This window comes from Mugil cephalus, chromosome 8, assembly GCF_022458985.1.
Source record: "Mugil cephalus isolate CIBA_MC_2020 chromosome 8, CIBA_Mcephalus_1.1, whole genome shotgun sequence".
Classification (NCBI taxonomy): Eukaryota; Metazoa; Chordata; class Actinopteri; order Mugiliformes; family Mugilidae; genus Mugil; species Mugil cephalus.
Genome location: NC_061777.1, coordinates 17248143 through 17275616, shown reverse-complemented (window position 1 = coordinate 17275616; position 27474 = coordinate 17248143). Strand labels below are relative to the sequence as shown.

Here is a 27474-nt window from a genome sequence, read left to right as displayed (position 1 = left end):
AAAGGTACCAATATGATTGTTGGCCACCGTGCACCCTGTTAATATCACTTCTATGGGTTGATTTAAGGGGTGATTTAGTGGTGTAGTGTGCATTAATACTGACATTTGATATTGAGGGGTATTTCCATCCTTCTAAAGGACAGTTTATTTAATAGATTTAATTTGCGTATTTGCAAACTAGACACTCAGTTTGTTAGCTTAAATTCATTTGGACTTCTCGCGCATTTTGATCCTTTGATATTTGCACTACATCCTTGCAAATAAACACTGAATTCCTTTTGTAATATTTGTTTATTCTGGAGAAACATAGAAACAGCCTTTGGTAAGTACAGGGGAATTGCTACTTTTTCCATGTAAAAGCTTTATATAAACAACATTATTTTCAGTCTCGCTAGATAAAACATACATATTTCACTTGTACATTATATAGGGATTTCACATGGATTTTAAACATAATCTCATAGGCCTTGCACTTGTACTTGGATCATTAAGGCTTCCACATGTAATTTCCTGAGTTTCAAATGTTAAACATCAGTTTCACATGGAAATTCACATGAGATTTACATACTAACACCATGAAATTGTGCCACATCCACATTTGCCTTGTTTTTTTTTCCAAACATTTTCTCACAAGAGTCATTTGCACATGGATGGAATCCAATCCAATTACATTCAATCGGTTTACTTCACACTCTTATTATGATTGTTTTTTTATGAATGGCATCCACTGCTTTGGACACAATGCTGAGGAAACACATTGTTTTAGCCCTTAGTCATTGCAAATTACTTAAATATCCATTAGTAATGGAAATAGATGTATATACTTACAATTAATAATGAATTTAATTATCTTGTAAAAAAAAGATGTACACAAGTTCCATGTGGCATATTATATCACCTCTCAAAAGATTTATAGTATAAAAAGATTTATATATATAACATAATACAGATTATTTCATTTGATATGTATCTCATGCACAACTGAAATAACTCCTACTTTTTGGATCTTACAAATACTAACAACATATTGCATTCTGCCAGTGCAGAAAAGGAATCTCAAAGGGCAGTGTAGTTCTGTGCAAAACAAATACACAGTTAACATGAGCTCTTGTTTTAGAAGGTGGCTATGCCTTCACTACTCCCAGACAATGTGGACATTACTGGAATCCTTGATGCGGCGCCACTCGACCTCCTTGACATGCCAGCAGTGACTCATATCTAGATGTGTGAGTTTCTTGCACCACCGCAGGATACGTTGCGCAGTTATCATATTCACATCAGTACGTGACAGATTAACATGCTGTAGCTGCCCGAGAGGCATGGGATTTAAGCACTGGGCACCCACAAAACGAAAAGAGCTGGCTATGGGCAGCAAGTCTCGTAGAACGCTGTTCAGATTGCACGGCAGGGAGACGAGTGAGAGCTTCTCCAGTAAAGGGGAACCAGCCAGGAGACACTTGATCACCCTCTTCAGGGAATTCCAGGATAGGACAGGCATCCTTAGAGATGGCTCAAAGGAGAACCTTTAGACAATTGTGAGAGAGACACAAGGACGATAAAGAGCATTAATGGAACAGCTTGTCATGTTAGTCTTTTATCTGCTGCCACCTACGTATAACAGGCTTTCAAACATGTTTTAAATTTTCTCATGTGTAACCTGTAGAACAGATTTCAGTGTAGGGTGTAAATAAAACAACTGCAGTAAACTACTGTTGTGTGCATTTATCCTACAATAGGTGTTGCCAAAAATAACAAAACGCAGTACTACAAAAAGTTACTGTGATGCAACAAACACCAAGATGAACTGATTCTGATAAGTATTGACTTACTTGGATTCTGTTAAAAAGAAAAAGTCAAATATTAGACTAGTTCACATAAACAGTCTAAAATGGAAAGCAAATGTTTGAACAGTACAATAGTATTACTACAATGGGGATTATCATGGGAATGTTATGTCATGGAAGATAAATTTCTGATAAAAGTGTAATGTTCTAATATTTTTATTCCCCAGAATCCCTTTAGTGTTGTATTAACAATATTAAATATCACTGATTTCTGTTTTCTATAACCTCCCGGACCAGGCCAGTCATGCTTAATTCCAGACTGTGTGTATCTTAACCTCATAACTGAAACTTATAACACAAGCCTTACTTGAGTGTGAGAGAGCAGAGGTTTGGCAGGTGCGGAAGGTCCACGTCGCCCCTCAATTCCTCGAGATTCCTTCCTTGCTCTGTCGTGAAGGGAGGCTCAGCAGATATGAACAGGACTCTGAGTTTGGGACAGGCCCTGATCACCTCCAGTAGTGGGGTGTAGGGGTTGGTTCTAACCCCTTCCAGGGTGAGAGAGGTCAGGGAGGAGCCTGCAACCAGCATAGCAGGAAGCAGAGAGTCCAGGTGGCCTGGGTAGTGTACTGTGAGGCTCCGTAGCTGGCCTGACCAGGTCCTGAGGGCTGCAGCAAATGAATGCATCGCATGTCTTTCTCCATTTCCTTCATAATTGTCAAAGTTCACAGATATGGAGATGATGCCTGGACATAAACGACCTAAACTCTCCAGAGACTCACAAGCTACTCCTTCGACATCCCTCAGCCTCAGGGTCAGGCCAGACTGCGAAACAACACTGTTACTTTCATCTGATTGGTTCTGAGAGCAAGACGGCTGTTCATCTCTACTAGCATTTCCCTCACTCTCACTGTCATACCCATCCAAGAACATCCTCTCCTCCTCATCTTCATCCACGTCTTCTTTACCTGCTCCTGCTGTTTCACTCTTCCCCCTCCAGGTATGCTCATGCCTCCTCTCTCGCCACACGTCCTCCAGGCTGGGAATACCTTCCCTTTTAGTAAACCTATCTGCTCGGCTGAACTCTCTGCGATCAATAAGAGAGGAGGCCTGTGCAAGGCCCTCAATTGCCACTCTTTCTAGACGAGGCAGGGAGAGAAGGAGGTAGGCCGCTGCTGCCACATGATCATCCTCCTCCTCCCCAAACCCAATATCCAAAGCCAGCAGACTACAGAGGGGAAGAGGGGCAAGGGTTGGAGGAAAGGAGGAGGATGACATGTCAGAGCAGGATGATGAAGCAGAAGACTGAGAAGCGGAGGTGAAGTGAGAAGATGAGGTAGACGGACCGGCAGTGGGTGAGAAGAAAACCCCACCTCCAAGACCAAGCAGTGCAGCTGGGCTAAGCAAATGGCAGCGAGATACGTCTAGGTGTCGCAACAGAGGGCAGCACTGGACGACTGTTCTGATTGTATCTCTGTCACAAGGCATGCCAGCCACAGAGAGCGAGCGCAGAGCTGGCAGACTGTGGAGAGTTTGAGAAAGGACCTTTGAAGACAGCTGCTGGGCTCCGGACAGGTCCAGACTCCACAGACCCTGAGACAAAAAGGAAAAAAAAACAAACATGAAATGTACTAAGGATGTCAATCCAAGTAAAAGCCTTTTTATTTATAACTCTCATTACCTCAAACACAGAAAGGAATATGGCAATAAACAAAAGAAAAACTGTGAATATGGCATACGGTATTGAGATATGAATATTGTGGCTCTTGGTCAAACCTGGCAACGTGCAGCGATGTGGAAACAGAGGGCAGAGGTGACCAAACCAGGACACATTTCCAGAGACAGACTTCGGAGCTGAGGGACCAGCAGGAGGTGCAGGGCTGCCCGGGATAACTGCTGTCTGGTGGATAGCAGCCTCATTAGCTCCTCGACAAGATCTCCCGCTAGATGAAGAATCAGACATGGAGATATCTGAACAAGATTCGATCATCTGTAAACTGCTTAAAAGGACCAGTGTGTGGATTTCACTGGCGTCCAGCAGCCAGGTTTCACATATTTCCATCTATCCGACCCTGAAGAAGAACCTACAGCAGCTTCGAATTTAATGCAAAAACGCGAAAAGCTGGACCAAATAGATCCACAAATAACTTAATCTCCTCTGCAAATAAAGATCTGATGTTATTGACCTAGTACTTTTTTTATCCTCGAGTGTCCTGCCTAACTTCAGATTTAATGTTTTGTTCTATTTATTCAGAATATTAATTTATTTGTCACTTATGCCTCACAGACATTTGTTTTCCATTTATATTGCAGGTATTTTGCTAATACAGTAAATCAGTATACTGCTTTAAACACACATCAGCCATAACATTACGACCAAGGACAGTTGAAGTGAACAATATTGATTATCTCGTTAAGGCAATCAGTGAGTGCGATATATTACACTCACACTAACATTTTGTACTGAAAGGTGATCTGTTAGAAGCAGAAAGAAATCTGTGGCTATGTGGCCACATGGCTGGCCTTTGTGGCCTGATTCAATACACGTGCTAATGTAGCTTAAACCACTGACAAAGTTGATGCTGGTTCTCACAGAAAAGTGTCAGAACCCACAGTGCATCACAGTTTGTTGCATTATGTGGGATCAGAAATGGACGACGGGATAATGGAAGGAGGGGGCTGGGTCTGAAGGACCACGTTTTCACATGGATGGCTAGGTATATGTGCATCACTTATGTGGGGAACACATGGCACCAGGACACAGGTAAGCGGGCGCAACCCTTTATATTCCTGATGGCTGTGGCCCGTTTTAACATGATAACGCACCCTGACCCAAAACAAAAGTGGTTCAGGAATAACTTCAACAATACTACAACAAGCTCACTGTCTTCACAATTCAACTTGCAGGACATAAAGCATTTGTTGCTAAAATCTTGTTAGCAAATACCAGTGGACTGCATGCCTCCACAGGTCAGGTCTGTTTTGACAGCAGAAAGGGGACCTACAGAATATTAGGCAGGTGGGTATAATGCTATGGCTGATCAGTTCACATCTCACATTCACATGACGGAGACAAAGGATGACCACTGACTGTGAACAATCAGAACTCTATGCTGCTGCTTCAAAATGAAAAAAGCAAATTGGGTGCAGGCACTTCACTGCTTTAAAAACTACTATTAACATTTTGTGTTGTGTTAACCAATCCCTCCCAAACTTACGCAGCAATGTGAAAGGCCCCATGATGTGTCTGAACACATAATGATCCAGGTATTTCTCAGCATAATCTTTCACCCACACCTCCTTCATGTTGTCAGCGAGGCTTAGGATGCACAGCCGGGTCAGTGAAAGGACAGAGCAGTCTTCATCTGTCTTGCAGCGGTTCCCCTTCAAATCCCTACTCCTTGCTCCCTTGCGGCCGGGTTGAGGCTTCGCCGCACCACCTTTACTCACAGCCCGATACAGAGGCATGGCTGGATGTCAGCTGGGGACTTTCAGTGCTGAAATAAAGAAATAAATAATTAAATCAACAAGGAAAAACACTTTGCAGCACTTTTTTGGATGCAGCTAGTAATTACATGCAAAAATAATGGAAGCACCAAAATGAGATGCTTTGTTTTAAAAGGTTACCAGTCATAAAAAAGATTGTGGGCTTATCAGTGGTGCGCTGTGATTGGGGATTAAGTCTAAATAAAACTGCATGCACACACATTTACATTTACTTTTATGTTCATACAAAAATGAGATCTTTGTATTGACAACGGGAATTACAAATAAAATCCTGCCTCCAACAATGGCCGGGTGTTCTGGGCGAGTGTGTTGAGACGCAATGTAAAGTTACCCTCGGTTTTAGGTTACGTCAAAGAATACAGTAGTTTGCCAACAACGACAAAGAGAAGACGGTGTTAAAATACCTGTCCGACGGGTGCGTTACAAGCTGTCTGGTACGCGAAAAGTAAGAAGTAAAGAAAATGAAAGTGTGTACTTGCAGCCCCAGCTCCAGCGTACGTCATCTTCAGCAACACTTCCTGATCGTAACCTAACTGGCCCAGGAGATATTTACCCCTGAGTTTCGCCTTTAAGGAGTACTTCCTCTCAACAACGCCACAGATAAACCAAGGATTACCCTGACACCCAGGCTGTGGGTTTCCCCCCTAATTTTAACGAAATCGGTCCATACATAGTGACAGTTTCAACACAGAAGCGGCAGTTCACAGTCTAAGCGACTCATCTATTCCTGCAAGACTAAATTTAGAGAGTAAAATCCTCCATTGCCTGAATCGTATATCTATGGGGCTGAATTCATGCTGTGTTCGGGGAGGTTTAAATCGGGTGTCACGTTTGGATTTGAAATAAAATAAAATAAAATAATAAAAAAAGGTTAAATTAAAAACAAAAATTCTTAATATAATAATAATGGTGATAAAAGTTGATTTTGAAGGATACGTGTTTTTATCCGACTGACCTACAAATAATCGACGTAAACTTGAAAAATAACATTAGTTCTTCTGCACTTCTTATCTAATTTAGGACATAAATCTTAATATACTAATCTTGGTTAAATACACAGGAACAACAAAAAATACGTTTCAAAATAAAAGCTTTAGCTATATCTAAACAGGAAGTTAGACAAGATACACTTAAACCTTAGTATATACGGTCAATGACTTAAACACAAGTACAGCAGACTTTAAATGTCTGGATGTCACCCCCACTCTCTTTCTTCATCTCATTGCTTCCTGCGTTTCTCCACTAATATATTTTTCAATAAAAAAAAACAAAAAAACAAAACAAAACAAAACAAAAAAAAAAACTTGTGCAGTGTGTGGATTATTCACTTCAATGAATACCATGTAGGTATGGGAGGCTCCTTCCAAGCCATTGAAAGAACTCCAATTCTCAGTTACAGCTGATTATTATTATAGACTAAATTAATTGAAATTAGGACTACTGTATTCCATTTCTGCTGACAGATCTCCATAGATACCACACACTGGACCAGAGATGAGTATATGTTGCCTTCTAGTGGCTCTGTCAGTGTCTTGAAGTGTTGTCAGTAGGATATGACAATAGTCATTGTTGTGTCTCTGTTCTGCCATCTGAACTGTCCGGTCCAGGTGGTGTCCATTACAGGAGGTGTTAACCAAGGTAACTAGGTACTGGTGGAGGAGAACTCAAACGCACAACTCAAGACACAGGTGGTGGATTGAAAGTCTCTAAACAGGCAAAGACAAAGTCCATAAAGTTACAAGGAACAGTATAGTGAATTCCTTGTCACTATCGGCGCACTATCGGTGTAAGCGCACCAACATACACACAAAAAAAGCAAAAGTGTTCAAAGTTTACATTGTATTCTTTGGCACGCTCAAAAACCGTATGGCTTCCTCAGTGTGTGCACCTGTGCCAGTTAACCCACCTGATTATATAGACAGCGAGCCAGAGGGCTAAAGATATTGTTACCTACAAACAAAAAATTAACAATTTGGCTCCTACACATCAGCCCTTAATTGTTAATTGTGTGCAATAACAATTCACATAAACAAACAACAGGAGCCAAATGTTCTCAATTGACGTTTGGACACACATACACTCAATTAAACATCACAGGCTGCCATCAGCAGGCACTGCTTAGACACAGGTCTTTCCATGATACTGCATTTTGTTTTGAGACAAACAGATTGCACAAACCCATTCTTATTAGGAAAGGTTTCCAGCACTTTACAAAGCAACCAGGGGCCTCAAGGAGGAGGACTACTATGATGTGTCCCCAGCGACAAGGCTCCTGAACACCACCATAATTGGACGCTGCTGGTGTATTGAAACTCCCCTTGATACCCTGATGACGCAGTGCTCCCTGTATCTTACTGTGATTCAACTTGCCAATAGCCTCACACAATTCTCTATCGCATCCAAAAAAAAATTGTCAGACAGCATGTGAATAACTTGGGCTCTTCTGCTCATAAATCATCTCAAACCAGTGTCTAATGAGGTTGCCATTTCCAGGTGGACTGCTCGGCTTGAAAAACAGGTAAAAATCACTGCATAGCGCTTACACATGCTTCTCCCTCTTTTCACTTTAATTGGTCTGCCGTCTTCTGTTCGCCTGGTCTTACAGTGAAGTGTCTGCAAGTGCAACAGTCAGATATTACCTTCTTTACTGCTGAATCAGCTTGTGAAATCCAATATTTTTTTTTCTCAGGGTGGATAATGTGTGGTTATGTCGCAAGATGAGAGTTGCAGCGTGTTGATTTTTTAGAAAGGATGAGTTACTCTGACTGACTGATGCATGTACTGACTGGTCAGCAAAACTTACTCACAGAGATCCCGTTCACTGTCGCAGAGGGAAACTGTCTCAAAAGCTCCACTGCTTCCATTCGGTGGACCATTGACTGTCCATCCCAACACAGTTCTAATAGCATACAGCCCATTCCTGTGACTGTCGATGACCGCTTAAGGTTCCATTGCTGAGGCAGTGTTGGTCCCTATCAACAATCAGCTTCCACATTTACTCCTTTTACTAGTGTTTGCTTCCCACATTGGAAATGCTATAATTTGGGCTAATGTTATCCACAGCAGCCTCAGTTGCATGTGCATTGTTTTCATTGTTTGTGACATCGCCCGTTTGACTGAGACCAACACCCCCGTTTTTACTTGGATTACCTTCATTGTTTGCAACACCAACATTTTACTTGTGAATTGCCTTCAGCGTTTGAAACCCACATTTCTGCAACATGAATACATTCATTTAAAGACAGCAATTTCGCTTTAAACCATATCTCGTGTTTTTCCTTTTTCATCACATGGCATTAAACCCAACAGCTGCCCATGCACTGATTTTGCATCATCTCACAGCACCCTTAATTCATTCAAAGCATCACGAACCATTGTCTTATCACCATTGGAGATGAGATCTTTCATTGAGTCTCGTATATTGGCCGCTTTATTCAACTTAGCCTTTCGTTCAGTTTGCAACCCTGACAATTTATCAACAAGCGTCTTTTCAGTCATTTTAACCTTCCGTTTCTGAGATAGTAAAGTTCCTTCAATTCCGCCTCCGGTTTCCAGGGTTACATCCGACGCCGTTTACGCACTTAGTGGTTGATCAGACACTCCACAGTTCACAGCAACAAACACAGCCAGTCGTTTAGCTACCAATGCATTGGTTTTATGCCCCTCTCATTGTGTGCACACAAGTTTATGGCCATTCTTGTGTAGCACTACTCATACCTCGGCATCCGTGAGCTGGGCGCCATGCGGTGATCAGCTGATCCTATGCTCCGCTGCCTCATCCCTCCAGCTGTTCCTGAAATACACACGAATCGCTGTGGTCGTTCCTGCAGCCGTGGCCGAACTCCGTCCGAAGCCAAGACGAACCCAAACACCACCAGCAGCTCCTCCACAAGTCTCAAAAACCACAACGCCAAATAATGCTTTCCTAACAAGTCCAATAGGAGCCAGTAAACACACTTGGAACAGGCTGGAATTTGTCCGACACAAGTACAAAGAATAACTGGCCAAGTGTAAAGGTAGCACAGAGTTCAATAAAAGGGGAGTAATGAAGCACAGGTGAGACACAAGAGGGTGGAGCTAGCAATCACAAGGGGGGATATGACGACAGGAAACAGGAATTGCCCATAAAAACAGGTATAATTAACAATGACCAGGTTCCACAGAGGTGGGTGTGACACCTGAGTTATTATCACTGATGGATTAAAAAAAAAGTCATTAATCATTTCACAAGAGATTCTGTGGAATTCTTTATTTAAGTCTCCCATGAGATCAATTTTAAATTAGTACAAAGAGCACAATATTAGCATATAAAATCCTTCATTGTTATAATTTGATTTGTTGTAAATTATGATTAGCTGTGTACACATTCAATAAAGAGTGTGATTTTCCTTCTTTTCTCTAACAATTCAAGTATTTAATTCAAACATAAACACACCATTCATTTGTACTTTCCCTAAAGTCAAACATCTCAGGAGTAAAAACAACTGAACTGTAACTAAAAATTAAAATCTCATGTTAAGGCATTGATGCCACTTTGGCCTGAATCTATTAAGGATGCGTAATTTGAGTTAATTCAGCAAGTGTAACTAGATCATTTCTGTGCTATGAATCCATTTTCCCACATTGAAAAGAAAACTACCAGTGTTGCCACAGTTACCTTGAAAAAGTAATCTGATTAGTTATTACCGATTACTCCTTTAAAAAGTGGCTTAGTTACTTTACTGATTACTTGATTTTAAAAGTAACTAAGTTAGATAGTTAGTTTATTAGTTACTTTCAGCAGTTGCCCACACCTGATTGTCTGCATTTAGATGGAGTGTACCGTGAGAAACTGCAGAGTTACAATTATATCTCAAGTCACTCTTTAGGTCACAAAGCATTTTGTAGCTACACGCGAAAAAAGAAAACTGACCCATCAAACGACTGTAGATTATCAAGTATAGCTTGGCATTGAGGCCCTGAGGCATTTGAGGCCAGAGTGAGCAGCCTCATGTCACCAGTATCAGGTAATACTGTATGTTGATATGTTTTTTTGGTCATGTTTAAGAATCAATATCCAATGAAAATAGCACATTTAACACACTACATCGTTATAACACCAGTATTTAAGTCTTTGTAAGTCCAAACTTCTAAACAAACTCCAAATCTTTCAAAACTCTTCCGCCTGCCTCCTCATCTACACTCGTTCCCGTGACTACATCACCCCCATCCTCCATCATCTCAACTGGCTTCCTGTTAAACATAGAATCATTTTCAAGATTTTTCAGCCTACAATCCTCTGCCCACCTCCTGGCCCCACCCAAAACCAAGCAATTAACCTGGGGGGACAGAGCCTTCTCTGCTGCTAAAGTGTCTTGAGCACTATATAAATAAAATGTCTTATTATTATTAATTAAGAAATATAAATTCCCTTGTCTTTGTATTTGTCTAGCGCTTTTCTGTGTAACAATGCTCAAAGTGCTTTACAGCTTGTTGGGGTTCAGTGTCTTGCACTAGGACACTTGTGCAAGACATGAGCAATCATTAGCACATGAGGTCCATGTGCTAATGATTGGTCTGCTAACTCTGGTTCATGGATAATCCGCTTCACCTACTGAGCCACAGTCCGAACCCTGCTTTATTAAACAAACAAAAACAAAAATCTGAAGAAGAGATAAAATATGGCTTGTTAATCAGTAAAAGCTGGGGTGCGAGAAGAAGGCAAAAACAAAAAAATACTGGCAAACTTTTGGCTACACATATCTGGAAAAGGCATTTCACAGCATTTAATAAGTTCTTTATTCCCTTTTTAAAAGTCCCCAAATTATCTTGCTACAGACTGAACTCAAGCTCAGCTGACCTCAGTCTTGTCTGACCCTCACTGTTGTATCTTCTAGATTTCAAATGCTTCCCTTGATGACTGGTTTCTTTCTTATTTAACTGCAGCTGCGCAGTTAACCAGGTCACACAGCCACAAGGGATTTACATTTGAAAAAAAAAAAAAAAAAAAAACTGAGCTGCATTTGTTCTTTTTTTCAGATATCCATTTGGTTTGCAGGATCAGAGATCTTTGGAAGGCACTCTACTCTGCTGTTGGGAGTGGCACCACCTTCTTCCCGGCCACGAACACCTCTACTATGTTGCGGTCGTCCCCTGAAAAAAGGACAAGTGAAAGAGTAAAATAAAGTATGTGGCGACGTTAGCGTCTGAAATGCTTTGACAAAAAAGAAAAAACTGATACTCACCCAAATTCAAGAACTTCTCCAAAAGAGCCTGAAATTCAAGAGAACATGACTTTGAGTGACACTGAAATTAGAGCTCTGATTTACTGATTTTTGTCTAAGTGCCCCACTACCAACCTTTGGCCCCTCATTTTGGATCAGGTCAATGGGTCCGTCAGGAGCAGCTACATTCACTCTCAGGGCATCAAAGTCTTTGCCAACTTCAAAATTGCCTGTTTGGTTGTCCAGGGACAAGGCTACGGACAAAAGATGTCATTAAACAGACTGTTGAAGTCACCACGCTCTGAAATTGCAATTAGTCACCACTGAAAATATCTCATAGACACAGTTTGTGTACTGAATCAAGCATTTCCACTGCAGCACTCTAAAACAAAGTGACTTGGAGGGGGCCAGGATGCCTGAAGACTAACAAAGGGTCTGAACATGTGGTCTTTTCACTTCAACATCTTCACACAGAGTGTTTTTCAGATTTACCTTGGCTGCCTCCTAGTGTGGCCAATCTGAACACTTCCTCAAAGGTGAGTGCTTTGTTTTTCGGGTTCTGGATGTTCAAGACTTTGGACGCGTCCAGAGCTCTCCTCACAGCATCAAGCATGGAAGCAGAATACCCCCCCGCCACATCTATTGGAGCAGAGTCAATTAAAGAAAAAAGCCGCACTCAGTAAAACGCTCATGTTCTGCAAGACCAAAATGAAACGAAAACAGTCCTGGTAAACATTGTCATAGCTGCAGAAGGCTTGTGCGCTAATACATAAAAATACATATAAAAGCAAGGAGTTTCTAGAGCACAGACAAATATGTAAACATGATTTTAATACTTCTCTGTGTAGAGTACAAATTTGGGAAAAAGCGGTGTGGCAGCACTTAAAATTATTCACCTGTTCCCAGCCCCAACTTCACTTTATGTTTCAGGACATTGCTGACATTTAAAATTCCACTGCACAACCTGAGCAAACAAAGGGAAGGGTGATTAATGCACAAACAGAGCGACCAATGACAGATACAATAGGAACAGTTACTGGATCAGTTCAGGATGGTTTAAGACATCATCTTATCTGGTCTAAATTTAAATGCCTCGTACACTGCGTGACCCAGTGGAACAACGAATACAATGTCACATATCTTTGTAATGATCTATTTAAACTGGTATATTATGCAGAGTCTTATCTTTATGGACATTTGCTGGAGGCATTTGGTCACGTATAATTCTGAGAATCTATTAGACACTCACGAAAAGTTGGAATTGGGACAGTGAGACACAGAGGCCCCAGTCTCTCTGAACAGATCCAGCTCTTCATCAGTGAGGTGGCAGCCATGGGCCATTACTGTCTGCGAATTATCACCATAAGCGATCAAATGTCAGCATTTGTACATATTTTTCTTTACTTTTTTGTTATCGTACTGACTGGACTGCATGCAGTCGGGGACTACGTGTCTATGTACTCACCTTGTCAGTGAGCAGGTTGTTTTTGTGATAGACGTCCGTGTAAGACTTGGATTCGGGAAACAGCGCCTTCACGAGCTGCACTTCCTCGATGTTTTCACTGATATGACTCTGGATAAATAAAAAAAAAACCACACATTTCAAACATTTAACTACAGGGACAAGACACCGAGCTGTGTGGCTGTGACCGTAAAGTGCTTTGAGTAACGACAGGTAGAAATGGCACTTGCACGTCTGCATTCATTCTTTTGTCCAAAACACCCACAGCCCCAACATTAGGTCTCCTGTGGTTTGCCCTGGTTTGGTTGCCATGATGAACTCACCTGAATATGCAGGTTGTTATTCTTTGCAATAGCTCCCAACCGACTAAGCAAGGCTTCTGTGCAGGATGGAGCAAAGCGGGGAGTCACCACTGGCTTCACTAGTGGGTACTGACATGACCCACGCCACCACAAACAAGCAAACACAAGCAAAATGCACAATTAAAAAATGGACGTTAATATATATATTTTTTTGCTTACATCTGTGAATTGTTTTGTTTGGTACAATCTTACCTTTTTGTTCAAGAGCTCTTTGATGAATCTTAAAGGGAACAGAAGAACAATGGTAAAATTAAGAAGGCCGCATTTGCAAATTGAAAAATACCCCAAAGCTTTACAACTGAAACTTTTATTTAGCGTACATCTACAGGTAGGTATAGAGATGTTTCAAAGTATGTTATTTTGTTCCTTCAGAATCAGACACAGTGGGATTTTAAAAGGCCACAAGCTTGCCAACACAATAATTGAACTCCGGAGAGTTATGCTGCTCATCATTAGGACATCAAATTCCCTTAAGAGTATCTCACACATGCATCCTTTTGTTTACGTCCTAACTGCTCGTGATACGTTTGGCTGCTGTATGGAAAATAAGTGGCAGATACAGTAGCTTTAAAATATATACTGTTCATACCGAACAGGAATAACATTATGATCAGGGTCCTAATATTGTGTAGGTCTCCCTTGTGTCTCTAAAAAAAGTTGTGACTCATCAGAGGATGGACATGGGCCTCCTGAGCGTGCGCTGTGGTGTCAGGCAAGCTTGAAGCTAGAAGAAAGGCCTGTCAACACATTAGATCTCCTATACAGATCTGTCTCATACAGTTAATACCCACCGACACGTTTCCTCATGGGACTCGTCAAAGTGCTCTTTGTAATGTTCCACAGCATCATTCCTGTCCATACACACCTTGCCCACCAAGGCACGTTGTCCAAACTCATCTGCAAGAAAAACGAGGAAACAGAAATGAACACAATTCCATGAAAAACTCCTATGACAAAGTGCATTTGGAAATATGTCTGCTTCAAAGGAGAATGAGTCAACATCTCGTCACCATCAACATTATGTCACCAATAAGCTGTGTTGGGTTTTGCCTTTGCACGTCTCACTATAAGACCTCAGGCTTACGAGTGCCCACATTACATACAGCTGTAGAGGTGCTTGAAACAAAGGGGGAATAGGAAGACTCAAATGGCTTAAGCAGGACAAGAAATGAATAGTGAAATAAATTGAATGCGTGTAATGTTGTATCCAAAACCAAAGCTAAAACTAATGGAAGTGTACTTGTTTGAGGTTTCTTGAAGATATCTAAACACTCATTCAAGCAGCCTCTTCAGTTTAAAATGACTGGTGAGGAGAATTGTTTTTTGTTTGTTTGTTTTTTTTACGAGGAACGTTTATGGGTGGTGTCCACTTGAATCGTTCCTGACTACAATAAGTCTGTTAACAACCACCTGTAACTTGAGGCATTTGTTCAGATTAACCTGGATGGTGTCCCTGATTCTCCCACAATTAGTGATACTCTAATAAATAGCCAGAAATGTAATGTCAATCACAACGTCTGAATAGCTAGTCACAACGTGCCCTTTGGTTAGAGATGTATGGAAGTCTCTTTAAGCCTTGTGTGTGTTTAGACTGTGCTTGTTTAACATCACTTGTGCCTGCCGTCTCTCTTTCATGGCCTACGATGTATAGCGCAGAGAACTAGCTCCATTCAAGAACTAAAAAACAAGTAATCATCCACACACTTTGACCACAGCATTCAACAAATGTCCACAGTGACATTAGTTTTTGAGTTTTGTTTTAATAAAATTTGCTTGACTTATTCTTTCCCTGTTTGGCCAAGTCAGCATCTACAGTGAAGAATGTGATTCAGCCAAAGTGACTTGTTTACTGGTTGTGTTTAAAGAAATTCCATATCAGATGTCAGCTTTGAAGGAGAGGGGTGACAGGGGACGAGCTCTCGCTGAGTATAGTAATAAAGATCTGCTCTAATCTGTTGGTGTGTGTGTTTGAAAAAGCTCCTCCCCTGATCAAATACATAGGCAACATTGGATTTCATGTTTATTTCACTTATCCAGCACTACCAAACAAATTAATACACGAAGCGCAACGTTAAATATATGCGTTACAGATAAGCACACATACAGACACACGTGTATGCCTACGTTAATCACGCTCCTCTGCAAAAAGGAACAGCTGCTCAGCACAGGACAAAGTTGAGGGTTCAGTGACCCTGATTACAGAAAACAACTGCAGGGCAGCGAAAGCCATCGTTCAATTCAGTATGCGGGTATCATTACACATTTATGAGTGTGTGCTCTACATTACATAACGTGACACTGAGATGATAAGGACAAAGCGTAAAGGTTTGAAGGGCCATTCTGTTTTTACAGGGTTTAGGAAACACATGTCGACCGAGTGGAGAGAATAAGAAATGACTGGGATAGACTTCACTGTGTTCTTCACAACAGTCAGTCATAATCACTACTGTCATAACAGACAGTTAAGACAGATGTGAATATAGGGACAGTCTTTTTATGTTGTTTTACTGTGAACCTCAGATGTGATTGTGTAAAACAAAGTTATATTACCATTCCTTATTCAATTATGTTTTATCAGTAGAAACACAGCCTTCAGTTACATCTACTTGCCAGATTTCAGAAGCTACAAACACATACTGCTCTGGTGATTATTTTATGCTGTTGGTTAATTTCACAATATGACAACCTGTACTGGTAGAGGAGCTTTAAATCATGCAAGCCTCTGACTTCAGTCCTTTAAGAAAAATGCATACAAATGCTTCAAAATGATCCTCTAGGCCTTAATGTGTGTGTTTGCGTGTAGGACTCCTTACTTGCAATCTTTCCCAACAGCAGAGAGGCATCTGTATGTATGGTGGCGAAGTAACACGCAGTGGTTGTTCCGTTTCTCAGGGTCCTTTTCTGTCAGTCGCAGGGATCAAATTACAGGCTTATGGATACATTCAAACACTTTTCTAGGGGCTGTTACGCCACTGGTCTCTTTACACCCTACTCAAATTATAGGCAGCATCACTGAATTGTCCACATTCTCAGTTGGTCCCAATGCAATTTTTAAAATTTTATTTTTTTAATCATTGTTTCATGATGCCGGCAAACTCACCACCACATGAGTGTAGACATTTTTGGCAAACTTCAAGTCCTTGAAGCGTGACTCCACAGGAAAGGTGTAGGTATCAAGCCACTGCAGTAAGGGCATGTCTAGAGCTGTGCCGCAGTAGCTGTACTGGGCTGCATGGATGTGAGTGTCAACCATTCCTGGCATGAAGAACTCACTACAGTGCAATGAAACAATGAAAGTCACTCACAACATCTGAAAGTTATTTTTTTGCTAAACTTTAATAGTGCACGTTTATGTTTAACAAATATCACCCGTAGACTAACTGGTCGGTGTTACTCTCTGACTTATTGAAACCATTCCACCCCAAGAAATTCTGCATCTTAAGTAATTCATTTATATATTCTTACTGTTGTTTCAGTTGATCCACTGCAGATGGACTGAATCCGAAGAGCTGTGCCAGCTTTTCTAAGTCCTTGCCTTCTGCAAGGAAAGCAATCTGATGGAAAGCAATCAGAATGATATCAGGTGAGAGTCACTTGTATAAAAACGGTCAGTGACAATAAAGTGTTACCATGTGCATTCGTGTTTATTTATTTCAGTTTTTGTTCTGTAACAAGGCAAATATATTGTAATATTCTGCTGCACCACTACTGTGCAATAACGCAGTAACAGACTCGTGGATGTTACAATGCACTGCAGGCACGGCAGCATATTTTTCATTTACAGTTTTCATCTTGTTTTTTTGATTGACAGTACACCTGTTTATCTTCTTTGCTGAAACATTGACATTTCAAGTTAAGACTGTCAACAACTGTGACCTTTCTCAACAGCAGCTCATCGGAGGAGACAATAGGTGTCATATTATAGCAGATTTGCTCATACTTTGTTTGGAAATCATGCGCGTCTTTTACTCCAAACAATGGCACATTTTACCTTCTTTTACGCAAACCTTAAGAGGAGGTACAACCAGCAAGGCGTATAGGGAAGCATGTTTTAGGATTGAGCTCTCCGGCTTTTCGAAATTAAAGATAAGTGTTTTAAAATGATTTGAAACGGTACTAAAATCTGACCAACCTTTCCCTGCGCGTCCACTCCCAGGAGCGCATCTTCCAGTATCTCCAGCGGCGTTTGCTGGGTCGAGTGGACAAAAGTTCCCCTGTAGACGTGCGCAACTGCGGCGCAGGTCCCGTCAGAGTTGGCCATTGCGTCAAGTTCAGCCACAGTCGAACAGTCTGAGATCTGAAGCGGCACAGGAGTTTTGTCCTGAGCTGACTCGGGACACCACCCACCAGGACGAACTCGACGGCGACTCAACCAGCCAATGAGAGGAGAGAATGTGTGTGTCCGGTTGGAATTAAACCCTTATTTTATAGCAACCAATTCACTGAGCATAGGTCTGAGTGTGCCATCTGAAAGAAACATTTTCCAGCTTTATTTCGGATTAACTGCAGTTGCGTCCTGAGTGTATGTGTAACTCACCACAGCCACAGTGATCATATTTGCCTACTATAGAATAGGTTATGCTATGAATGTGCGCTGGTGTCCTGGTCTGTACCTGTTTATGTGGGTGTCATGGAGATAATAATACAGTGCCATTACAAGGACAGACCAAGCAATTTTGACGGGCAAATTTAAAGTTTCTGTTTATTTGAATCAAACGTAACACTCCGTCAATAAATAATTTCTGTCGTCTCATTTTCCACCTAAACAAAACATCTCATCTTCCATACCGCTTAAATACACAGCCTATTCCAGCTGTCATCGGGCACTGCAGTCACGCCATCTGCGCTTCGGCGAGGCACGGTCGCGCTATCTACACTTGAAAATCGAGTGCCCGTCTACATCGCATCGGACGGTACAGCGTTTCAGCGGTTTAATGGTGCATTCAAGTGCATCCCGCAAACTCGGAAGTCTATATTTTTCTTCTTATTTTCACTTGTTGAAATACATATATCAGTCATTACTTTGTTGTTATTTTACTACATTCTATTTAATGATTAAAACTAAGTGACAGAACATAATTATTGAAGCATATTCAGAATCCAACTCATTTCTGCATAGTCAGATTTGAAAACTTAATTAAGAAAAGAATCAAATTGTTTTCCGCATACTCTACAGCTACCACTGTGGTGATTTTCAATTTATTTCACTGCATCACTTTCTTAAAATGTGATGTTGAATTCTTATCCAATGAATGATGTATATTGGCAGATTAAAAAAATAATTAAAAAAACAAAACAAATTGTTTTCTGCAAACTCCACCAGATTCTGGTTCTACACATCCCCAGCTACCACTGTGGTGATTTTCAACTTAATTCACTGCATAACTTTCAAGTAAACTTGTGTTGAAAGTATGCTCCATGAATGATGTATATGAGCAGATTAAAAAAATAATTAAAAAAACGAATCAAATTGTTTTCTGCAACCTCCACCAGATTCTTCTTCTACACGTCCCCAGCTACCACTATAGAGATTTTCAACATATTTCACTGCATCATTTTCAGATAAACTCGTGTTGAAATCATACCCAATGAATGATGTATATGGGCAGATTAGAAAAATAATGAAAAAAACAAATCAAATTGTTTTCTGCAAACTCCACCAGATTCTTCTTCTACACGTCCCCAGCTACCACTGTAGAGATTTTCAACATATTTCACTGCATCATTTTCAGATAAACTGGTGTTGAAATCATACCCAATGAATGATGTATATGGGCAGATTAAAAAAATTATTAAAAAAAATAAACTAATAGTTTTCTGCAAACTCCACCAGATTCTTGTTCTCCACGTCCCCAGCTACCAACAAATTTTCAACAATTTGATTTATTTATTTATTTATAAATTTTTTTTTAATCTGCCCATATACATCATTCATTAGGTATGAATTCAACATCACATTTTCAGAAAATGATGCAGTGAATTATGTTGAAAATCACCACAGTGGTAGCTGGGGATGTGTAGAACAAGAATCTGGTGGAGTCTGCAGAAAACAATTTGATTTGTTTTAATTTTTTTTCATTTTTTTAATCTGCCCATATACATTATTCATGTAGCCAATTTCAACACGAGTTTACTTGAAAATGATGCAGTGAATTATGTTGAAAATCACTACAGTGGTAGCTGGGGATGTGTAGAACACGAATCTGGTGGAGTTTGCAGAAAACAATTTGTTTTGTTTTTTTAATTATTTTTTTTAATCTGCCCATATACATCATTCATTGGGTATGATTTCAACACGAGTTTATTTGAAAATGATGCAGTGAATTAAGTTGAAAATCACTACAGTGGTAGCTGGGGACGTGTAGAAGAAGAATCTGGTGGAGTTTGCAGAAAACAATTTGATTTTTTTTTTATTATTCATTTTTTAATCTGCTCATATACATCATTCATGGAGCCTATTTCAACACAAGTTTATTTGAAAATGATGCAGTGAATTAAGTTGAAAATCACCACAGTGGTAGCTGGGGCCATGTAGAACACGAATCTGGTTGACTTTGCAGAAAACAATTAGTTTATTTTTTTTAAATATTTTTTTAATCTGCCCATATACATCACTCATTGGATATGAATTCAACATCACATTATCAGAAAGTGATGCAGTGAAATACGTTGAAAATCACTACAGTGGTAGCTGGTTGCATGTAGAACAAGAATCTGGTGGAGTTTGCAGAAAACAATTTGTTTTGTTTTTTTTAATAATTTTTTTAATCTGCCCATATACATCATTCATTGGGTATGATTTCAACACGAGTTTATTTGAAAATGATGCAGTGAATTAAGTTGAAAATCACCACAGTGGTAGCTGGGGACGTGTAGAAGAAGAATCTGATGAAGTTTGCAGAAAACAATTAGTTTTGTTTTTTTAATAATTTTTTTAATCTGCCCATATACATCATTCATGGAGCACAATTTCAACACGAGTTTATTTGAAAATGATGCAGTGAATTAAGTTGACAATCACCACAGTGGTAGCTGGGGATGTGTAGAACAAGAATCTGGTGGAGTTTGCAGAAAACAATTTGTTTTGTTTTTTTAATAATTTTTTTAATCTGCCAATATACATCATTCATTGGATAAGAATTCAACATCACATTTTCAGAAAGTGATGCAGTGAAATAAATTGAAAATCACCACAGTGGTAGCTGTAGAGTATGCGGAAAACAATTTGATTCTTTTCTTAATTAAGTTTTCAAATCTGACTATGCAGAAATGAGTTGGATTCTGAATATGCTTCAATAATTATGTTCTGTCACTTAGTTTTAATCATTAAATAGAATGTAGTAAAATAACAATAAAGTAATGACTGATATATGTATTTCAACAAATGAAAATAAGAAGAAAAATATAGACTTCCGAGTTTACGGGATGCACTTGAATGCACCATAAAGCCGCTCAAACGCTTTACCGTCCGATGCGATGTAGACGGGCACTCGATTTTCAAGTGTAGATAGCGCGACCGTGCCTCGCCGAAGCGCAGATGGCGTGACTGCAGTCATCGGGCGAGAGGCGAGGCACACCCTGGACAGGTTGCCAGCTCATCGCAGGGCCAACACAGAGACAAACAACCATGCGCACTCACACTCACACCTAAGATCAATTTTAGGGTCACCAGGTTTAGCCTGACCTAACGAGCATGTCTTTGGAGGGGGGAGGGAACCGGAGTACCCGGTGAAAACCCACGCAGACACAGGGAGAACATGCAAACTCCACCAGAAGGGCCCTTGTTGCTTTTAGGCATCAGTGCTGAACCACCGAGCCGCTCGGCCGCCCCCTAAACAAAATAAAACCCTTTTAAATATTCATATTTTTGTCAATGAAATTGAGTTGTCTTCGGGAAATAATCACATGTGTGGGGAAGCCACTGTCATTATCAGGCATGACATTATGACCTAATATTGTGTAGTTCTCCTTTGTGTCTCCATAACAGTTGTGGCTCATCAGGGAAAGGATGTGGGCCTTGTGAGGGTGTTCTGCGGTGTGTGGTAACTGCTCTAGGTGGGAAGTAACATCCACATGAATGTTTCCCAACAGAACATTGTATTGCCGCAAGATGGTCAATGTTATTCACGTTACCTATCAGTGGTCATAAAGTTATGCCTGACTGGTGAGTTATAGCCAGAGAACACATCTGTTAATGACTCTTATCGATCCGACTTCATACATAGTTTAAAATTTGGTCCCATGACCCGCAGACCTAATATTTGTGGTGCAAGTTTGAAAATAAATGTTTTTGATCTGCCAAACATGACTACCTTTTTATTTTAGTAATTTTTTGTAGGATTATATAAGGATTATATTGACACCTTTTAAGTGTTATGGGGGTAACACTTGTGTAGTTAAGAAATAGTCCTCTGAGAGAGTTAATTTCTAACACTACATAAGAGTGTTAGAAAAACTAGCACTGGTTGGTGTTAGGCAGTGTGTTAAATTTAACTACAAGAAGAGTCAAATTTACACTAACTTGGTGTAAAGGTACCAACACTCGAAAAGGTGTTAAATCACCGCTCTGAGGTATGGACCCATATAGACACTTTGAAAGTATTAAAATCAACTCTTACAGTGTTAATTTGGATGTTGATTTTACTGTGTGTGAACCCTGTTATTATGTTCACAGATTTTTTCATCCCTAGGCAACCTTGTCACCCTTAAAATGACACAAGGAGAACTAAATCTATTTAGATACGGTGAAAACAGGACATTCTGTACGGTCCCTCAAATGTCACAGCATGGCATCTCTGTACATTTACGTATGTAATACTGTGGGTAACTCGTTCCTCTTTTATTTGTAGTTCATTCAAGTCTGGTTTGTGAGCAAGAAGCTAACAACAGGCATCTTAACGGTGTGGTCATTACTAATTACAGGATACTAATGAGGGGAAAGAGAAAAAAAAACGTCATAATAATTCATGTTACCGAGTTTTAGCTTAATATATCTGCCTTGGAAGTAATGGAGCAAAAATGTGTTACAGCATAACAGCCGAACGAGGGTCCAAGTTACAGAATAATGGTTAAAAATTAAATGTATAAATCAAACTTCTCTTGTTCTTTCAATCATTGTTTCTTTGATTAATTTCAATGTGCTTAACATGAATCACAGCTAGAAATGGAAAACCCTTATTTAAACACGAAGATAATACGTGTTTCTTTAATCCTTGTTTGATGTCTTGTAAAGCACTTTGGTTCACCTGTGGGTTGTTGTAAAGTGCTATATGAATAAAGTACATTTACTTAACATTTTTCCAGATAGATATGCATGTACAACCAACAGTCCCAGCAACTAACAGTATAACATCTGTTTGACACTGTATCACTACAGACAGAAAACATGTAGACAAGCAACATGCAGTATTTGATTGGCACTATGGTAACCGATGTGTAATATGTGATCATTTATCAGGACAACAGTCATTGTGGGCAAAAGATTAAAAACAACTCCATTATCACAACACTTAGGATGTTGCAGTTGTACTAGACCAGATTAGCTCGGAAAAGGCTCATCAATCAAAGTAAGGTATGGACATTTAGCGTTCGGTCACGAGTGTATAAGAAGAATGCGTGAGGACGTCAAACAGATACCATCTAAAAACTGACTTAATGAGTTCAGCGACCACATCTTTCACAATGATTCATAATCCAATGAGGAATTACTGGTACAAATGTTGCCACATTCTTTGGAATACATCATGCCACATGATAAATGACACATTCAGTTTTGATGACACTGACCATGGGAGTAGGCATTACGTCTGGGTGACTTTAGGTCGGTAAGGAGAGGCATATATATATATATAATAGAAAAATAGGAACTGAAGTGTTTCCACATAATGGTTTGCCTCAGGATTTCTGATAAACTGTCTGTCAAGTCTGATAACCGTTTGTAACCCCTGCAAAAATCTCCAGGGGTTATAGCTACCATACACCGAGACAAAATACACTCAGCAAGATTTTTAAAAGGCTCTAAAGTTAAGTGTGAGGAACAGCATTTAAATGTTTTGTTATATCTATTGATGGATTTAATAATCCAACAAATGTCACCGAGCACCATGAAGGTTTTTTTTTCTTTAAATACGGAGAAGCGTTTCTAATATTTAGCCAACACTCCTCAACATAAATTGATAAAATATTAGAAACATATCTCAGCTTATTGAATAGAGTTCACCGCCACAAACTACAGGCTCCATTAGGACCATTCAGTTAAATCAGCACTTCTCTAAAACTAATTTATGGCAGGGATGTTGAGTTTGATTTAGTTTTAGCTAATAACTGATTGTAACTGTGAAACATAGAAGTTCATGGCAGACTTTTTTTTCCACGAGTCATTTATGGCATCGTTTAATAGATATACAGTTCTTTGGGTAAAGACAACTCAAATTAAAAAAAAAGTAAAAAGAATCAGAAATCATCTCAGAGCCTTGGTCCGGCTCTCATCTTCTTTAATCTTTAATATCAACTAAAGACACATCTGGGAGAGCAGCAGGCTTGTTCTGTGTCTTTTTTAGTCTTGAGTCATTGTCCAATTCTTCATCTTCCTCGTCTTCAAGGCCGTCGAAGTCATCGTCATCATAATCATCATCATCACTGTCCAAGTCACCCACGTCTTTCTTCCCTCGTCTACTGCCTTTTTTTCTCTGTCCTTCCTCGTCTCCTTCTTCTTCTTCTTTATTGTCCAGATGTGAGTTGACTCTACGCGGTATGAAAAAAATACATATTTAGAACATTTCAACATTTAAATGCATTTAAATTTAAAAAAAAAAACTCACCATAATTTAACTGATGAAAAAACAAGGGAAATTTGCGTGCGTACAGACTGAACCTAATATGCAGTAAGTTGCTACATTAGCATCGTAGCAGAGACCGATGTTTCTCACAGCAATCAGAAAGGATGTTTGGGGCCTCTCACACTTATAGCCCGCCCTAACTGATGAACCCAAACCACGGCGGTAAAAATGTCACCTTGGATGCTTTCCAGGGGTTTAAAGAACAATTAATCGCTCATTTAGAGGGAGAACATGAATTCAGAACATGAATTAACTTCTTGGGACGTAAGCAACGTGGATAGTACTGTTCTCCTCCACAGATACGAAAGAGACTTCTCAGGACCTGGGACCACCTGGAGCGACATAGCATCAGCAGGACCATAAAAAGGAACAGTCTTTACGTGTGATCTCTCTGAACTCGCTTTCTCAATCTACGAAGTGTGAGTAACTATGATGTCCATGCTGTACTGACAATTCAGTGTTTAGGTTTACGTCATTGTAATAGTCTCTTAAAATGGTTAGTTTCAGTCCTTGTCCCAATTCTCTAGACCAATTCATGAGGAAATTAAACATTGGTCAGAAATATCCATGAAGGTTGTCAGACATCCAGTTTGTGGTAGAACCACGCTTCTACTACCATCTAGAGGTTAGCAATTTGCAAATTAATCATGTTTCTCTTTCCTTTTTATTTAATTTATTAACTTTTTGTTAAAAAGTCAAGATATAAGTTAGGAAGTCCTCGAAACTGATGTAGGACATAGTTTTCTTGTAGTAATGCTATCATGTATAGGCCTACTGATTAACGCTAACAATAATTAAATGTTTGTTTTAGGTGAATTATTCAAAACTGTAATTTGCCGTAACAGGAAGTGGATCGAAACTCTCCGTTATTTATTTATTTTTTTTTAATTCCCTTTAGTTAGATAGACGGGAGCGTCGGTATGCAAATTACCTTGAGGCGAGTTCTGGTTATTAAACGGCACCCCTCCGGGAAAAGTTTAGTTGTTTTTGGTTCTTCTTTACTTCTTTTGTCATTTTCTGTTCGATTCATTTTCATTTGTTTTTGTGTTCCGTGTAGGTTTTGTCTATGTCATCTTTTCAGCTCGAGTTTTGCTTATGTTATTTTTTTTGTTGCTTGCGTGAAGTCCTCAAAGGACTCATTAATTTTATTTTTGCTCTAAACACAAATTCACAACTCCCAAGTTGGAAATCACCAATTTTTCCAACCGGCGACAGTTTGCCTTTCTATTGGCCTTCAGATATTTTCAACATAACTGGCAAGTGTTTTTTGAAAGAGACTCTATTGTATCGAGAAGAACCGGCAAGACTCTTGTTGGTTTCAGTCAATTAATCATTTCTTTTGCATTCTCCATTTTTTCTAACCTCTTCCCGTTATCATCAAATTCATTCATTCATTATGGTGTGTTTTATATAATATAATCATATAATTATTCCATCATTTTGATCATAATTCATTGTTTCACTCATTAGTATTGTTGTTGAATAAATCCGACACTTCACTTAAGTCGTGGTCCGCGAGTTATTCTGAGTTGGAACTGATCACTGATTGGGAGAACTTACTCTCCAGACATGATGAGACTAAATATTTACTAATAATTAATATTGATCCGATATTAATTGATTAATTCTTACAAGATACAGCTTTGCCCTTAGGTGGTGCCCTTTCAACGAGTGCAGTTATTAGACTTAAATGTTTAACAATTTGAGTCCCCTACAACATGGAGCCTGGTATTACATCGCAGTGTCCACAAGATGGCAGACTCGCAGTAGAACTTTATAGCATGTCATTGTGAGGGATACAAAAGACAACACTCAGTCGTCAGCTCATTAGGTACACTAGCAAAAACAAATACACTCAAACATAGCAGGTTTTAATTTTTATCATCTGTTCAAAATACCTCTTCAACATTTGTTTACAACTCCAAAAAAATTATCCACCATTTTACATCCACCACAATGATCATACAAGTGACTTACCACTTTTCTTACACAGTTTCCATATTAACTGAACATTATAACTTTCATGAACGGGGACTTAGTGCAGGGCTCTTGTGGTATAAGTAATTTGTTTTCACAAGTGTACCTAATGAGCTGACATGCGCCCTGTCATGTAATTCATATGCATCATACAGACATAGGGAACATGTGGCTTCTCAGAATCTCTGCCACTAATGTGGACATAAAAACTGTGTTAAATATTTAACTGTTGTCTTTATCTGTTAAAGACAGATTTTCTTATTCAGTCGCAGGAAATGTACAAGTGATAAACAGACAGAACACAGGTTCTCTACTCACGGAATAACGATGTCCTCTTTCTTCCCACACTTGCAGCAAATCTCTAGCTGAAGGGAACAGGGCTTACAGATGATGTGATACGCATCTTTTACTGTCTTCTGAAAACACTTGACGCTGTAAAAACAAACAACAAAAAGGCTATTTGGTCAAATTTGACAACAACAAGGTGCATGCTTACTGATCCTGGGACAGTGGAACACTGATGGATAACATCAATACAAAACTAAATAATAACAATGAACATAAAAACTAAATATAAACGAGTGAAAAACACCAAACTGTAGTAAAAAATATGGTCGGCAGAGTCTAAGTGTACTCACCATTTTTTGGGCTGCGTTAGAGACTTGTATTTATTGTACTTGACTTTCCACTCAAGTACTTCTTTACAGCGCTGACAGAGCCCATCGTGGACCTTTGAATTTGCCTTCTACAATTAAAATGACATAGGCAGTTACATGGAAAATGTTATCTTCTTATAATAACAAGGTAATGACATGGCTTTCACGAAATAAAATAACAACAACAAGAAACGCAAGAAATATAAACGCAAAAGTATTTTCATACACATTTTATTTGTACTGACTTAATAACAATACACAAAACCAAAGAACTTTTAAGAGCAGCTAGTTTAAAATTATATATGTAACTTAAACACACCTTCACTTGTGCAGTCGCTCCGTATTTGTCGTTCTTGAAGGCAATGGTGTTTTTATGCTTCTGGGATCTTGAGCGAGATACATTGCCTTTCTGAGAACTCATCTTATTTAGCTGTTTTAATTACACACGTTTTGAAGATTTTCAGGAAGCATGCCACGGACGGGCGTGAGCGCTAACCCGGAAGTTGTAGACGCACGTCGAGAAACGTCACTGAGGTCAAAACACGAGCCCATTCACTTTTCTTAAAGGTAGTTAAAATCTATCAATAATAAATCAAATGTGTTTTAGAAAGAAATCAAAATTATTTTTCAATTGGTCAAATTCTGTCTTATTTCACAATTACAATTAACAAAATAGTCATCGTCAATG

The 27474-nt window shown here is 39.5% G+C and overlaps 3 protein-coding genes across 5 annotated transcripts; all 3 read right to left on the bottom strand.

Annotated features, from left to right (window-relative positions):
- Positions 1-272: 272 nt before the first annotated feature.
- Positions 273-9401, bottom strand: si:ch211-214j8.12 (uncharacterized protein LOC100000539 homolog). Of its 3 annotated transcripts, none has more exons than XM_047592581.1 (5): positions 9006-9401; positions 5000-5278; positions 3558-3724; positions 2152-3374; positions 273-1523 (listed from the first exon to the last, which is right to left on the bottom strand). In XM_047592581.1, the coding sequence occupies exons 2-5, from the start codon at positions 5247-5249 to the stop codon at positions 1136-1138; spliced, it is 2028 nt and encodes a 675-aa protein (XP_047448537.1). In that variant the 5' UTR covers positions 5250-5278; positions 9006-9401; the 3' UTR covers positions 273-1135. The 3 variants fall into 3 exon arrangements, with proteins under 3 accessions (XP_047448537.1, XP_047448536.1, XP_047448538.1); XM_047592580.1 differs by lacking the exon at positions 9006-9401 and adding an exon at positions 5693-5982; XM_047592582.1 differs by lacking the exon at positions 9006-9401 and adding an exon at positions 5764-5828.
- Positions 9402-10887: 1486 nt separating this feature from the next.
- On the bottom strand, positions 10888-17614 carry gda (guanine deaminase). Its single transcript, XM_047592583.1, has 14 exons — positions 17448-17614; positions 16781-16869; positions 16416-16587; positions 16129-16216; positions 14107-14212; positions 13508-13535; positions 13277-13384; positions 12957-13064; positions 12741-12838; positions 12388-12455; positions 11984-12130; positions 11627-11745; positions 11513-11540; positions 10888-11420 (listed from the first exon to the last, which is right to left on the bottom strand). The coding sequence occupies exons 1-14, from the start codon at positions 17574-17576 to the stop codon at positions 11350-11352; spliced, it is 1359 nt and encodes a 452-aa protein (XP_047448539.1). The 5' UTR covers positions 17577-17614; the 3' UTR covers positions 10888-11349.
- Positions 17615-23676: 6062 nt separating this feature from the next.
- On the bottom strand, positions 23677-27309 carry c8h9orf85 (chromosome 8 C9orf85 homolog). The gene is made up of 4 exons (XM_047592341.1): positions 27106-27309; positions 26769-26875; positions 26449-26562; positions 23677-24058 (listed from the first exon to the last, which is right to left on the bottom strand). Exons 1-4 carry the CDS (start codon positions 27205-27207, stop codon positions 23809-23811), a joined length of 573 nt encoding a protein of 190 aa, XP_047448297.1. The 5' UTR covers positions 27208-27309; the 3' UTR covers positions 23677-23808.
- Positions 27310-27474: the final 165 nt, after the last annotated feature.